The following is a 13172-nucleotide window of genomic DNA, read 5'->3' on the forward strand; positions in this document are numbered from 1 at the left end:
AAGCTGAACTGCTTGAGTTTTTGTATCAGAAGTAGGCATAAAGTCACCCAAAAGCAGTGTGTAAGACTGGTGGAGGAGAACATGATGCCAAGATGCATGAAAAAAAAACTGTGATTAAAAACCAACCAGGATTATTCCACCAAATATTGATTTTATTGATGTCTAAATGCACTGTATTTTTCGCTATTTAGACAATTTCTAATTTTCTGCAAATACATAAATGCTCTAAATGACAATATTTTAATTTGGAATTTGGGAAAAATATTGTCATTTTACTCAAACATAAACCTATAAATATTTGTAAAATCAGAGAAACTGGTCATTTTGAAGTGCTCTATTATAAATAAAAAGTTTTTTTATTTTAATTGATTATTATTAAATGCAGATTAGTTCCTCAACAAATTTTGTCATTAATATCTGGACAGACTGTTTAGTACTAGGGCTGCAACGATTATTCGATATAATCGACAATGTCGATTATTTAAATTTGTCGACTACAAATTTCACTGTCGACTAATCGTTTATTTTTAACAGTACCACATTATACAAAGTGCTGGGGACAAAAGCGCAATGGGAGATACAGGGTAAATGACTCACTCACACAGGTTACACTTAACAGATTGCATATTTACTCACTAAATATCAGTATTTTCCACTTTTAAACAACATCTAGACATTTGAATGCCTTTTAAATCTCATGTTTAGCTGTTTCTATTGTTTTTAGAGATGGAGAATATTGCAGAAATAATCTTTGACTAATCGAATAATTGAAAAAATAATCATCAGATTAGTCGACTAGCAAAATAATCATGTTATAATAATCATACGTTGCAGCTCTATTTAGTACAGGATTGTGATGATTGTGATAATTGTGAGTAAGTAGTGTGACTGTATTAAGTGTCATACAGAGAAAGTGTTCGTGAACAATGTCAGCCTAGCATTACCTGTGCATACAGGTGTTTGTACAGGTGGATAGGTGTGTGTGTGTGTGTGTGTGTGTATGTACCGTAGCTGCAAGTTCAGCCTCCAGTTCTGCTCCTCCTGCCTGTTTCTCCGCCTCTCCTGTTTCCTCTCTCGCCTTCTTAACATCACCTTTCAGCTCCTCCAGCAGGGGGCGCATCGGCTGTAGTAACAACCCCACATCTGTCAGCAGCTGGTCTACAGGAGCCAATGACTGATCCACCTGAGAGAGAGAGAGAGAGAGAGAGAGAGAGAGAGAGAAAGAGAGAGAGAGAATGATCTTACTCTATTTTTCTACAGCCAACCCCCACCAGAGCCCCACCCAGAAGTAGCCAGCAGACTTTTTCTGAGTGAGGGATCTGTACCTACTGCCCAAAGAACTTCATGAACATGTTTTGTGTAACCCTGTGTAGGTCTATTCTAATGTGTAAAAAGAGGTATAACATGTCCCCTTATAAAGTGTGAATGTTTGTACCTTCTGGATGTCGTCCTTCACTTTGTTCACAATGTCCTGACTCTGCTCAAGGTTATTCTGAAGCTTCTCAAGGTCATCTTCAGATTTATTTAGATCAGAAATCAGCTGATCAGCACCGTTTTGCAGCAGCACTGACTTGTTCCTGCCACAAATCAACAACAAATGAATAAACAGGTAAGGAGATCGATATATATGCTTGACAATCAAACCATAATAATTTCTGTCTAAAAGTAAAAAATAAAAAATAAAATAAAAAAGCCGTGTATGATATGATTGAGCATTTTTGTCTTCATAGAGTTGTATATATGTCGATTGTATATTTCCAGACACTTCTGTTCTGTCCTTGGCTTCGGTGTAATATTGTAAGTTTGTGTGCAAAGTGTATAGGATCAATGAAGTATTATCATATTTTACCAAACTGTACTGTAATGTACCAAACCGCATCGTATCATCCTGCACTGTACCATATGGTACTGTATCGTAGAGTACCATTTTCCACTGTATCGTACCATATTATTTCATACAGCATCGTATCATATCGTGTCACATTGTATCATACTGTACTTTAACCTATTGTACCACACTGTACTGTAACACATTGTATTGCACTGTACTGTATAGTACTGTAATATACTGTACTGTACTGTATCATATTGTACTGTAATGTATTGTATCGTACTGTACTGTATCGTACCACATTATATTTTACTGTATCGTACCGCATTGTATTGTAACACTTCATATCACATCGTATTGTACTGTACTTTATCGTACCGCAACTCATCGTACTGCATCGTATCTTATCGTATCATATTATACAGTCCTGTTGTTATCATATGGTATCATATTGTACTGTACCATATTGAATAGTATGGTTTCGGTTTGTTTCGTATCACAATGTATTGTTCTGTACTGCATTGTATCGTACTGTATTATTTTGCATAATATCGTATCATTCTGTACTGTATCTTATTCTGTACCGTACTATGTTTAGACATTCATTCACTAGCTAGATAGTTAGCTATGTGTTTAGTGTTTAGTCAAGTGTGTGTGTGTGTGTGTGTGTAAGTCTGTGTATATTACCTGGTTCTCTCAGCGTCCTGTAGGAGGCGCCGTGCCTGCTCCAGTTTTGGCTCCGCCTCCTTCAGGACCCTGGTGCTGTCCGGCAGAGTCGCCGCTAGGTCCTGCATCTCCTGCAGCTTCTTCCTCAGAGACTCCGCCCCCTCCGGCAGCTTCACCCCCAACACCGCCTCACACACACGCTGCACCTCCGCGGGGTCCGAGGAGGGGTCTGCTCACAAACACACACACACACACACACACACGTTGGTCTATATAGTATACAGTATACTATATTGTAAATACTGTACAGTGGTACGTTTTTGAAAAGTTTGGGTTCGGATAGAGTTTAAGGAAGCTGTAGTTTTTAAAGCACACCTGACAGGAAGTCCTTCAGCTTCTTAATAAAGTCTTTGATGTCTTTCAGGTCGTAGTCAAGGTCGTCCCTCGTTACTTTGATCCGATTGGCCAGCTCCTCTGCAGACAGCCTGACGCGATCAGCTGAGTTCTGGGTTTCCTGAATCTGCAAATAAATCAGAGACAGTAAGAGTGTGTTTGTGTGTGTTTATACTGTATATATATATGTGTGTGTGTGAGTGTGTGTTACCTGTTCGTAGGCCTGTGTGATGTTCTTGTTGAGTTGCTGTAGTTTGGTTTTGACCTCGTCAGTGTTCTTCACCGCTCTGTTGGCCTGAGGTAAAGCCCCGGTGCACGGCTCACTCTGACCACAAGGGGGCGCTCCAGCTGGTGGGCACAGCTCACCATTACACTCCTGAGGGGTGCAGGGGGTCAGACGGGTACTGCCACACACCTAGGAAAAAAAAGAACAAAAAACGTATAAAAAAACACATCAGTTTAGCCTACTGAAGTTTAGCCCCGCCCATTCAGCCTCAAAGGTGTGAAAAGTATCTCATTCATTAATTTCTCTATTCAGGTAGAAGTATAGATACTAGTGTTTAATAAAATACTTCTGTAGAAGTTCAAGAAGCATCAACTCAAGCTTTTTACTTTTTAAGTAAAAGTATTAAAAAAGTACTGGTTTCAAAACCTAAACTTAAAGTATAAAAGTAAAAGTAATGTAAGGGGAAAAAATAAACTCATTAAGAACAAAAGCTTAGGCCACGCCCACAGAGTCCTATAGTGCACTACCCCCCATCCCCTCCCCAAAACACATTTTACTAAAAGCCATAATAATGACTATATTGTTTAAGTATTAAAATGTTAATGTTGATAATAAAATGTGGGATAAATTGATGGATCACAGTATAAACCAATAGGAAGTCGGAATGGTATATGTTTATACTTCTCTACATCCAATCACAATCAGATTCACTCTATCTGGATGGAGAGATCTATCTGGATAGGGGTTTATTGAACGATGAGAAGCTGGAATAAAAAACAGCTGAAATTAAATAGGAGTAACAAGGCTATTTTTTTTAAATGTAAGGAGTAGAAAGTTACCTGTACAGCTGTAGGTGTGAGATTGGGCCGGGTTGCCAGATTGTCCTTAAGTTTCTGCAGGTTGTCGGTGTTGCCAGGTTGGATATTGTCTAGGTCTTTAAGGGCGTCTCCTCTGATGGTGGCTGAATTGTTAATGGTGTTTCCTGTAGCGTTCGCCTGCTTCTCCGCCGCCACAGAGCGCTCACGAGCAAAGTTAATCAAACGCATGGAACCTGAACACACACACACACACACACACACACACACACACACACACACACACATTTTTTTCAGATTATAAGGCACACCTAAAATCCTTTAATTTTCCAAAATTTCATCAGTGCGCCTTATAATCCGGTATCTGTCTTTTTGAAGATTTTTACTTTGCTACATAATTTAAACATACAAACAAAAATTCTCCAAAATGATCTAAAATAAATTCTTTTTTCATTGACTTCCATTGAAATTGGATTTTTATACTTTATTTCTTCTGATGAACAGGTTGGCTGTGAGGTGGGAAAGGTTGAGAGCCCCTGGTACAGTAGGGGTTGGACAATATATCGATATCTCAATACTATATATTGTATAATTTTTACTGTATTGTATCTATCGATACGCGGTGTCAAATATTGATATTTTTATTAAAACATAGGCGCTCTAAACGTGCAATTTCTACCCGAGCCTGACCCGTCCCGCCCCATAAACCTTCATTATGAGCCCCTGATTTAAACCCCACATTTTTTTAGTAAGTTAAGTGTTAAAACTGAGCCTTTTCGAAACATATATGGGCGGTGTGAAATGAACGAAATCTGTTCAGAATGATTCTAATTAACTTAATTTAAGAAAGATCTGTAACAAACAAACTTTTTACATTGAGTTTATGGCCTACGTCTAAAAACACACACAAAAAAACTGCAATCTGACTGTGTAATGCACACTAATTTACCGAAATAGGACATAATATAAAACCATATCTGAACGAAGATTTTTTTTTATTTTAAGCATGTAGCCTAAGGGCAAAAACACAAAAACAGCACTTCACTGGGAAAATTCTATTTTGCACAGCATAAAGATTATCATGCCATAGCTTTATAGAAAATAAAAATAGCATTTAAAACAGATGCCTAGATCACAGAACATTTTCTTGAGCCAGACTCAAGGAAATATGTGGAAAATCGTGGTCTGACCTGGCCTGACATCGGGTTGGGAATAGGGTCGGGCTCGGGCAGAGAATCTAAACTCTACTGTAATCTAAAAGACTCCGCCCCAATCTGATTTACTAAAGTTACTGCTTCATTACTCCACATGGTGGTGCTATAATCAAATGTATAGGGTTAATAAGGCTGCGGTAACAAATATTTTCGGTTTTTAATATTATTTAGGAGTATTTTATCCTCTTCAGTAATATGACAGATGCTGTGAAGTATCGTAGAGAACTGTATTGCGATATATCGAGTATCGATGACATTAGTTTAAGTATCATCGTAATCGTATACAGTACGTGTGAGCAGGTTGGGAGGGAGGGGGGTGTACCTGTATAGTCGTTGCCGCTGGAGGTGGTGGCGTTTCTCTTGGTGTCGAAGAGGAAGCGGATGTTGAACAGCAGAGCCTGCAGTTTGTCCAGCTCCCCCTGCAGGTCAGGAGTGGGATCAGCAGAGTACAGCCTGTTGTTTAACCTGGTAACTGTGAGTCTGAAGGGGAGGTAAGAGGAAAAAGAGTTCAGGAAGGAGTATATAATTAGTATATTATTAGTGTGTATTGTTTTTGCTCTTTTATCATATTTTTATATCAGACAAAGATAACCTTTGTGCCTTGTACTTTTTGTTGATCACTGTCTTTATCTTATTATTGAATAATTAACACTGATCTTCATGCCCTTTTGGAGTAATTTCTGCCGGGTGGCCGGTCACTCCTGGGAAGGTTCACCAGTGTTCCATGTTTTCTCTATTAGCTTTAGAAATTACTTTATAACCTTTTCCAGACTGATAGATCAGTAGTCAATCACTTTTTTTTGCAGATTCTATTTAAGTGATTTCTTGATTCTACAGGTGAATTACCTTATTCTTCCTTTAATAAATGAAATTATCATTTAAAAAGTGCTTTTTATATTTACTTTGTCTGATATAAAAGTTTGTTTGACTATCTGAAAAATGTAAGTATCACAAAAAATAAAAAACAAAAGACATCTGTGTCTAAAATTTGAGGGCAGCAAATACTTTTTTTTACATCATTAATATATATAGTATATACAGCTCTGGAAAAAAATAAGAGAGCACTTGATGATAAGTTTCTTTGATTTTACCAAATTGAAAACCTCTGGAATATAATCAAGAGGAAGATGGATGATCACAAGCCATCAAACCACCAAACTGAACTGCTTGAATTTTTACACCAGGAGTAAAGCAGCATAAAGTTATCCAAAAGCAGTGTGTAAGACTGGTGGAGGAGAACATGATGCCAAGATGCATGAAATTAAAACTGTGATTAAAAACCAACCAGGGTTATTCCACCAAATATTGATTATTTCTGAACTCTTAAAACTTAAAAATTTCTCATTTTCTGCAAATAAATGCTCTAAATGAGAATATTTGTATTTGGAATTTGGGAGAAATGTTGTCTGTAGTTTATAGAATAAAACAACAATGTTCATTTTACTCAAACATAAACCTATAAATAGCAAAATCAGAGAAACTGATTCAGAAACTGAAGTGCTCTCTTATTTTTTTCCAGAGCTGTATATATGTGTGTGTGTGTGTGTGTGTGTGTGTGTGTGTGTGTGAGACTGACTGTAGTGTGCGTAGTGTATTCAGGTCTCTGGTCAGTAGGGGTTCTGAGGGCAGTGGGAGGTTGAGGAAGCTCTTGATCTGCTGCAGAGTGTCCTCCATGTTTCTGATTCTGTCCTCAGCGTCTCCAGGTAAACCTGGGCCGGAGGTGCCGGTTCCTGTGCCGGTTCCTGTGCCGGGCTGGGTGTCCAGCCGGGCGGCCAGCCGATCCAGATCCAGCGTCAGGTTCTGCAGCTGCAGGTCCAGCGAGAAGAAGCAGGACGGGCAGACCGGGCACTGAGGGAAACTGGAACAGTACCCACGGGCACACGAGTCACAGCGGGCACCTCCAACACCTGGCTTACAGATACAAGCACCTGTACGCTTATCACACCCACCGGGGGCGGAGCCTGTACTGTCACACCTGCACGCTGTCAGAAAAAGAGAGAGAGAGAGAGTGTTAATGAATTATAATTATTCATTATTTTAAAATGTTCTCCATTGCAGATTAATACTAAAATCATCCAATCTATGAAGAAAAACATATAATTATTTAATAAACCAAAAAAGTGTTAAACAAACCAGAATATGTTTTATATTTTACATTCTTCAAAGTAGCACCTCTTGCTTATATGATCAGTTTTGCACATCTCTGCTGGATTTTCTCAGTTTTAGTCAGCTTTAGGTAGAGTCACCTGGAATTCAGGCTTTCAGTTAACAGCTGTGCTGAACTCATCAAGAGTTAATTACTTGAATTTCTTGTCTCTTAATGTAAAGTTTGAGAGCATCAGTTAAAGTAAAGTAGTGAAGTGGTAGAGAAATTTGAAAGTATCCTCAAGAGCAGTCACCGTCAAACATGTTATGATGATGAAACTGGCACTCATCAGGAGTTTCCTCTGTTCATCAGAGTTACCAGCCTCAGATAAGAGTATCTAAATGCTTCTTCACAGAGTATTTTTTTGGTTTGTTTAACACTGTTTTTAAGTTACTACATGATTCCTTATGTGTTCCTTCATAATCTGATAGATCACTTTACTATTCATTTACTATGTAGGAATAAAACGTTTAATGAGCAAGTGTGTCCAACCTTTGGACGGGTATAATATAATGTAATATAATATAATATAATATAATATAATATAATATAGTAAATGATTTTCTTACGTCTGCAGCCGGTCAGAGGATCTCCGTAGGTGTTGTCCGGACAGCCGCCACAGGTTCGGCCCATAAACCCGGACCGACACACACACTGACCCGTTTCCTACACCATTAACAACACAGTTATTACATCATACACCACACACACACACACACATACACATACACACATACACACAAACATACACAGGCTCAGTGAAGAAAGACATGGTGAATTCCTAATCGCTATCTGATCAGCTTTGTCTATAGTTGACGGGGCTAAATCTAAGGGCAAATATTAACCATGTAAGCTGTTTATATTGCTTGCAATTTAGGTGAAGCAAGCATGTGTAAAGCATTTTAATGTAGAATTGCTTAATTTTGTTGAATTAAACACAAGTAACAAAGTAAACGAGTAACAAAAAATATGAACACCACACAAGGGTTAAATAAACACCAGAACAAGATAATCCGGTTCTCCGTTCTTAAGATTCGGTTCTGGATGTGTTAAATTTTAAGCGACTAAGATATCAAGCTAGCTCCGCACAGCACTACTATCTTTTTGTGTGTGTTGTGTGTGAAAGCTGATTTGTGGGGCTGTAATAGCTGTAAATAAGCCTGTTGGAATGCTGGATTAACATATCTAGCAGCAGTAGCTACTTCAGACTGAATTTAGTTTAAATACGATACGACCAGAAACCATTTACTATGAACTGTAAGGATATTTTAACACTAATGCAGAAAAAAAACTAACATATAAAAGTGATCATGACAGAATAACGTGGATAAACTTATGCATAAACACCAGGAGGGTAAAGACTAGCACACGCCTCCTCCGATACAAGTCAGCGAAGTCAGACTCCGCCTCTTTTTGATGCTGTAGCATTGCAGAGTAGCATCACAGGAAAGCGCAGTGACTCGGTTCTGATACATCAGCTCACAGACGCAGCCTTGTGCTGATCCACATCACTCTAGCAGTGATGAGGAGAAAGAGATAGTGCCATCTACTGTACCCACCAAGACCAACTGAGCTCTCTCAGGGCTCTGGCAGCTGATGGCAAGCTGCATGACTGTGATTCAAACCAGCGATCTCCTGATCATGGAGGCAGCGATTTAGACAGCTGGAACACTTGGTGCCCATCTGTTCTCTTGCACTTTTTGTATTAAGTGTATTAAGATATTTGTATTGATAGTTTACGGTATTATTTATAGTAAATATATATGTGTGTGTGTGTGTGAATGTGTGTGTGTGTGTGTGTGTGTGTACCTGGTCGCAGGTGGAGCTGAGGGAGTGGTTGGGGTCACAGTTGCAGGGCTGGCAGCCGGTTGGTGAGTTCCAGAATCCGGCAGCACAGCGGTCACATGATACACCCTGCATGTTCGGCCGACACACACACTGACCCGTCACAGCGTCACACACACTGCTCAGAGAACCGGACGCACTGCAGGAGCACTCTACACACACACACACACACACATTTTTTATAGTAAATAATATGGAGACTGTAAATTTCCTATATTAGCAACTGTGCAGCTTGATTTAGGGTGTGTCAGTGTGTCTTTGCTATCGTAACGACGGGAAAAGTACACCTTGCGCGGCTCAAAACGTGAAGCAAATGTACTAATTCTCTTAATTATTCATTGGTGTGGTTAATTTTGGGTGTATTGTGAAAAATAAACCAATCAGATTATCTCTTTACTTATCATTTTCTTTAAGAGTCAGGTGCGCTCTGACTTGATAGCGGATTGCTATTTTAACGGTGCAGCTACCTGGACATCAGCTCATTTACGGAAACGGCAATGTTATTTTATTTAGTATTCTGGTTATTGTTGATCGTGCATTGCCAAGATAGCGATGAACGTCTGACTGTTGGCATCTGTCTAGGTTGTATTCAGTCAGTGGAGCTCCTGTGTTTTCTGTTACCAAGATAAACAAGCAAAACTCCAGAAATGTACCTGAACACACCTCATTTCCAGAACACCACGCCCATCAGTGTAGATATATTCAGAAGTGTTGCTGCTATTTAAACGACTCAAGCGGAAGATGTGAAAATAGACTATTGGTGGGGTGTAAGATAGCAATGAGCTTCTCTCTCTTTAAAGTTGAGGTTAAAGGTCACTTACTGGAGCAGCCGAGTGGGTTAGAGGGGTTCAGTCCGTAATATCCAGGTTTACAGCGGTCACAGCGCGGACCCTCCACATTAGCCTTACACACACACACTCCTGTAGCGGGGTTACACTGACCACCACTCACTGATCCTGCACTGTTACACTGGCATGCTGCACACACACACATACACACACATTAATACACAAACAGGTATACAAATGCATTTAATCACTTTGCAGGTACGTGCCTACAGTGCCTTGCAAATGTATTCAGCCCCCTTGAACTTTTCAACCTTTTGCCACATTTCAGGCTCCAAACATAAAGACATGAAATTGTAATTTTTTGTGAAGAATCAACAACAAGTGGGACACAATTTCAAAGTGTAACGAAATTTATTGGATATTTTAAACTTTTTTTTAGAAATAAAAAACTGAAAAGTGGGGCGTGCAATATTATTCAGCTCCCTTGCATTAATACTTTGCAGCGCCACCTTTAAACTTTTAGCGTCACGGCTTTAAACTTCTCCACAACAGTATCTCAGACCTGCCTGGTGTGTTGCTTGGTCTTCATGATGCTCTCTGCCTAGCTTTAAACAGAACTCTAAATAGTCTCTGAGACTCTGATCACAGAGCAGGTGCATTTATACGGAGACCTGATTACACACAGGTGAATTCTCTTTATCATCATCAGTCATTTAGGTCAACACTGGATCATTCCAATGTTTGCTGTACTGAAAGTAAAGGGGCTGAAAAGAAGTTTAAAATATCCAATAAATGTCCCATTTGTTGTTGATTCTTCAAAAAAATTAAAATTTCATATCTTTATGTTTGAAGCTTAAATGTGGCAAAAGTTTGAAAAGTTCAAGGGGTCTGAATACTTTTGCAAGGCACAGTAGTTCACATGCATTAGAGGTGTGTGTGTTTGTACTTACGTAGGCAGGCGTTAGCTTGTCGTATGTCACTGTTGGGGTTCCTGTAGTAGTTTGGGGCGCAGCGTTCACAGTGTGGTCCTGCAGTGTTGTGTAAACACCCGTCACACACCCCCCCACTGCTCCGCCCACTCAGCTCATACAGCTCAGCATCAAAGTGACACTTCTGAGAGTGGTTATTACACTCACAGCCTGCAGGGGGCGACACACACCACCAATTAACACACGTCCATATGAGTTACCATTACTTTTACAATAGGTGTGTTGCAGTAGGTGTGTTACAGTAGGTGAGGTGTGTTACAATAGGTGTGTTGCAGTAGGTGAGGTGTGTTACAGTAGGTGAGGTGTGTTACAGTAGGTGAGGTGTGTTGCAGTAGGTGTGTTACAGTATGTGTGTTACAGTAGGTGAGGTGTGTTACAGTAGGTGTGTTACAGAAGGTGAGGTGTGTTGCAGTAGCTGAGGTGTGTTACAGTAGGTGTGTTACAGTAGGTGAGGTATGTTGCAGTAGGTGTGTTACAGTAGGTGTGTTACAGAAGGTGTGTTACAGAAGGTGAGGTGTGTTGCAGTAGCTGAGGTGTGTTACAGTAGGTCAGGTCTGTTACAGTAGGTGTGTTACAGTAGGTGTGTTACAGAAGGTGAGGTGTGTTACAGTAGGTGTGTTACAGTAGGTGTGTTACAATAGGTGAGGTGTGTTACAGTAGGTGAGGTGTGTTGCAGTAGGTGTGTTACAGTAGGTGAGGTGTGTTACAGTAGGTGAGGTGTGTTACAGTAGGTGAGGTGTGTTGCAGTAGGTGTGTTACAGTAGGTGAGGTGTGTTACAGTAGGTGAGGTGTGTTACAGTAGGTGAGGTGTGTTACAGTAGGTGAGGTGTGTTGCAGTAGGTGTGTTACAGTAGGTGTGTTACAGTAGGTGAGGTGTGTTACAGTAGGTGTGTTACAGTAGGTGAGGTGTGTTACAGTAGGTGAGGTGTGTTACAGTAGGTGAGGTGTGTTGCAGTAGGTGTGTTACAGTAGGTGAGGTGTGTTACAGTAGGTGAGGTGTGTTACAGTAGGTGTGTTACAGTAGGTGAGGTGTGTTACAGTAGGTGAGGTGTGTTACAGTAGGTGAGGTCTGTTACAGTAGGTGTGTTACAGTAGGTGTGTTACAGTATGTGTGTTACAGTAGGTGAGGTGTGTTACAGTAGGTGTGTTACAGTAGGTGAGGTGTGTTACAGTAGGTGTGTTGCAGTAGGTGTGTTGCAGTAGGTGTGTTGCAGTAGGTGTGTTACAGTAGGTGAGGTGTGTGTTACAGTAGGTGAGGTGTGTTACAGTAGATGTGTTACAGTAGGTGAGGTGTGTTACAGTATGTGTGTTACAGAAGGTGTGTTACAGAAGGTGAGGTGTGTTACAGTAGGTGTGTTACAGTAGGTGAGGTGTGTTTGTTACATTTGCAGGTGTGTGGGTTGTCTTGCTGGGCGGCTCTCCAGGGCAGGTCATTGTAAAAGTCAGCACAACGTTCACAATTCACACCTGCTGTGTTATGTTGACAATCACACACTCCATTCACCTGAAACACACAAACAACAGGAGTATTGATTACCTGTACAGTGGGCAGGTATTTGGAGTGTGGGGGTATTGATTACCTGTACAGTGGGCAGGTAGTTGGAGTGTGAGGGTATTGATTACCTGTACAGTGGGCAGGTAGTTGGAGTGTGGGGGTATTGATTACCTGTGCAGTGGGCAGGTAGTTGGAGTGTGGGGGTATTGATTACCTGTACAGTGGGCAGGTAGTTGGAGTGTGAGGGTATTGATTACCTGTACAGTGGGCAGGTAGTTGGAGTGTAGGTATTGATTACCTGTACAGTGGGCAGGTAGTTGGAGTGTGGGGGTATTGATTACCTGTGCAGTGGGCAGGTAGTTGGAGTGTGGGGGTATTGATTACCTGTGCAGTGGGCAGGTAGTTGGAGTGTGGGGGTATTGATTACCTGTGCAGTGGGCAGGTAGTTGGAGTGTAGGTATTGATTACCTGTACAGTGGGCCGGTAGTTGGAGTGTGAGGGTATTGATTACCTGTACAGTGGGCAGGTAGTTGGGGGTGAGGGTATTGATTACCTGTACAGTGGGCAGGTAGTTGGAGTGTGAGGGTATTGATTACCTGTACAGTGGGCAGGTAGTTGGAGTGTAGGTATTGATTACCTGTACAGTGGGCAGGTAGTTGGAGTGTGAGGGTATTGATTACCTGTACAGTGGGCAGGTAGTTGGAGTGTGAGGGTATTGATTACCTGTACAGTGGGCAGGTAGTTGGAGTGTAGGTTTTGATTAC

At 40.6% G+C, this 13172-nt stretch overlaps 1 protein-coding gene and 1 long non-coding RNA gene across 15 annotated transcripts in view; one reads left to right on the top strand and one right to left on the bottom strand.

Moving 5' to 3' along the window:
* The window catches only part of lamb3 (laminin subunit beta 3), a 48290-nt gene that overhangs the window by 2221 nt on the left and 32897 nt on the right, over positions 1-13172 (bottom strand). Inside the window, exons 9-21 of the mRNA XM_049471806.1 lie at positions 12297-12417; positions 10875-11063; positions 9958-10113; positions 9101-9288; positions 7861-7957; positions 6722-7127; positions 5468-5625; positions 3956-4167; positions 3102-3305; positions 2873-3017; positions 2519-2726; positions 1436-1577; positions 1007-1183 (exon numbers count right to left, since the gene is read on the bottom strand). Coding sequence (XP_049327763.1) covers positions 1007-1183; positions 1436-1577; positions 2519-2726; positions 2873-3017; positions 3102-3305; positions 3956-4167; positions 5468-5625; positions 6722-7127; positions 7861-7957; positions 9101-9288; positions 9958-10113; positions 10875-11063; positions 12297-12417 — 2403 coding nt within the window. The remainder of the gene's footprint in view (positions 1-1006; positions 1184-1435; positions 1578-2518; positions 2727-2872; positions 3018-3101; positions 3306-3955; positions 4168-5467; positions 5626-6721; positions 7128-7860; positions 7958-9100; positions 9289-9957; positions 10114-10874; positions 11064-12296; positions 12418-13172) is intronic.
* Positions 11128-12296, top strand: LOC125787502 (uncharacterized). 14 transcript variants are annotated; one of them, XR_007429367.1, is made up of 6 exons: positions 11192-11295; positions 11480-11559; positions 11593-11715; positions 11872-11961; positions 11995-12088; positions 12232-12296. It is a non-coding gene; the product is annotated as an uncharacterized LOC125787502 (long non-coding RNA). The 14 variants fall into 14 exon arrangements; XR_007429373.1 differs by adding an exon at positions 11768-11833 and having other exon boundaries at positions 11593-11682; positions 11910-12088; XR_007429377.1 differs by having other exon boundaries at positions 11593-11644; positions 11683-11833; positions 11910-12088.

The sequence above is a fragment of the Astyanax mexicanus genome, chromosome 24, assembly GCF_023375975.1.
Source record: "Astyanax mexicanus isolate ESR-SI-001 chromosome 24, AstMex3_surface, whole genome shotgun sequence".
In the NCBI taxonomy this organism is placed as follows: domain Eukaryota; kingdom Metazoa; phylum Chordata; class Actinopteri; order Characiformes; family Acestrorhamphidae; genus Astyanax; species Astyanax mexicanus.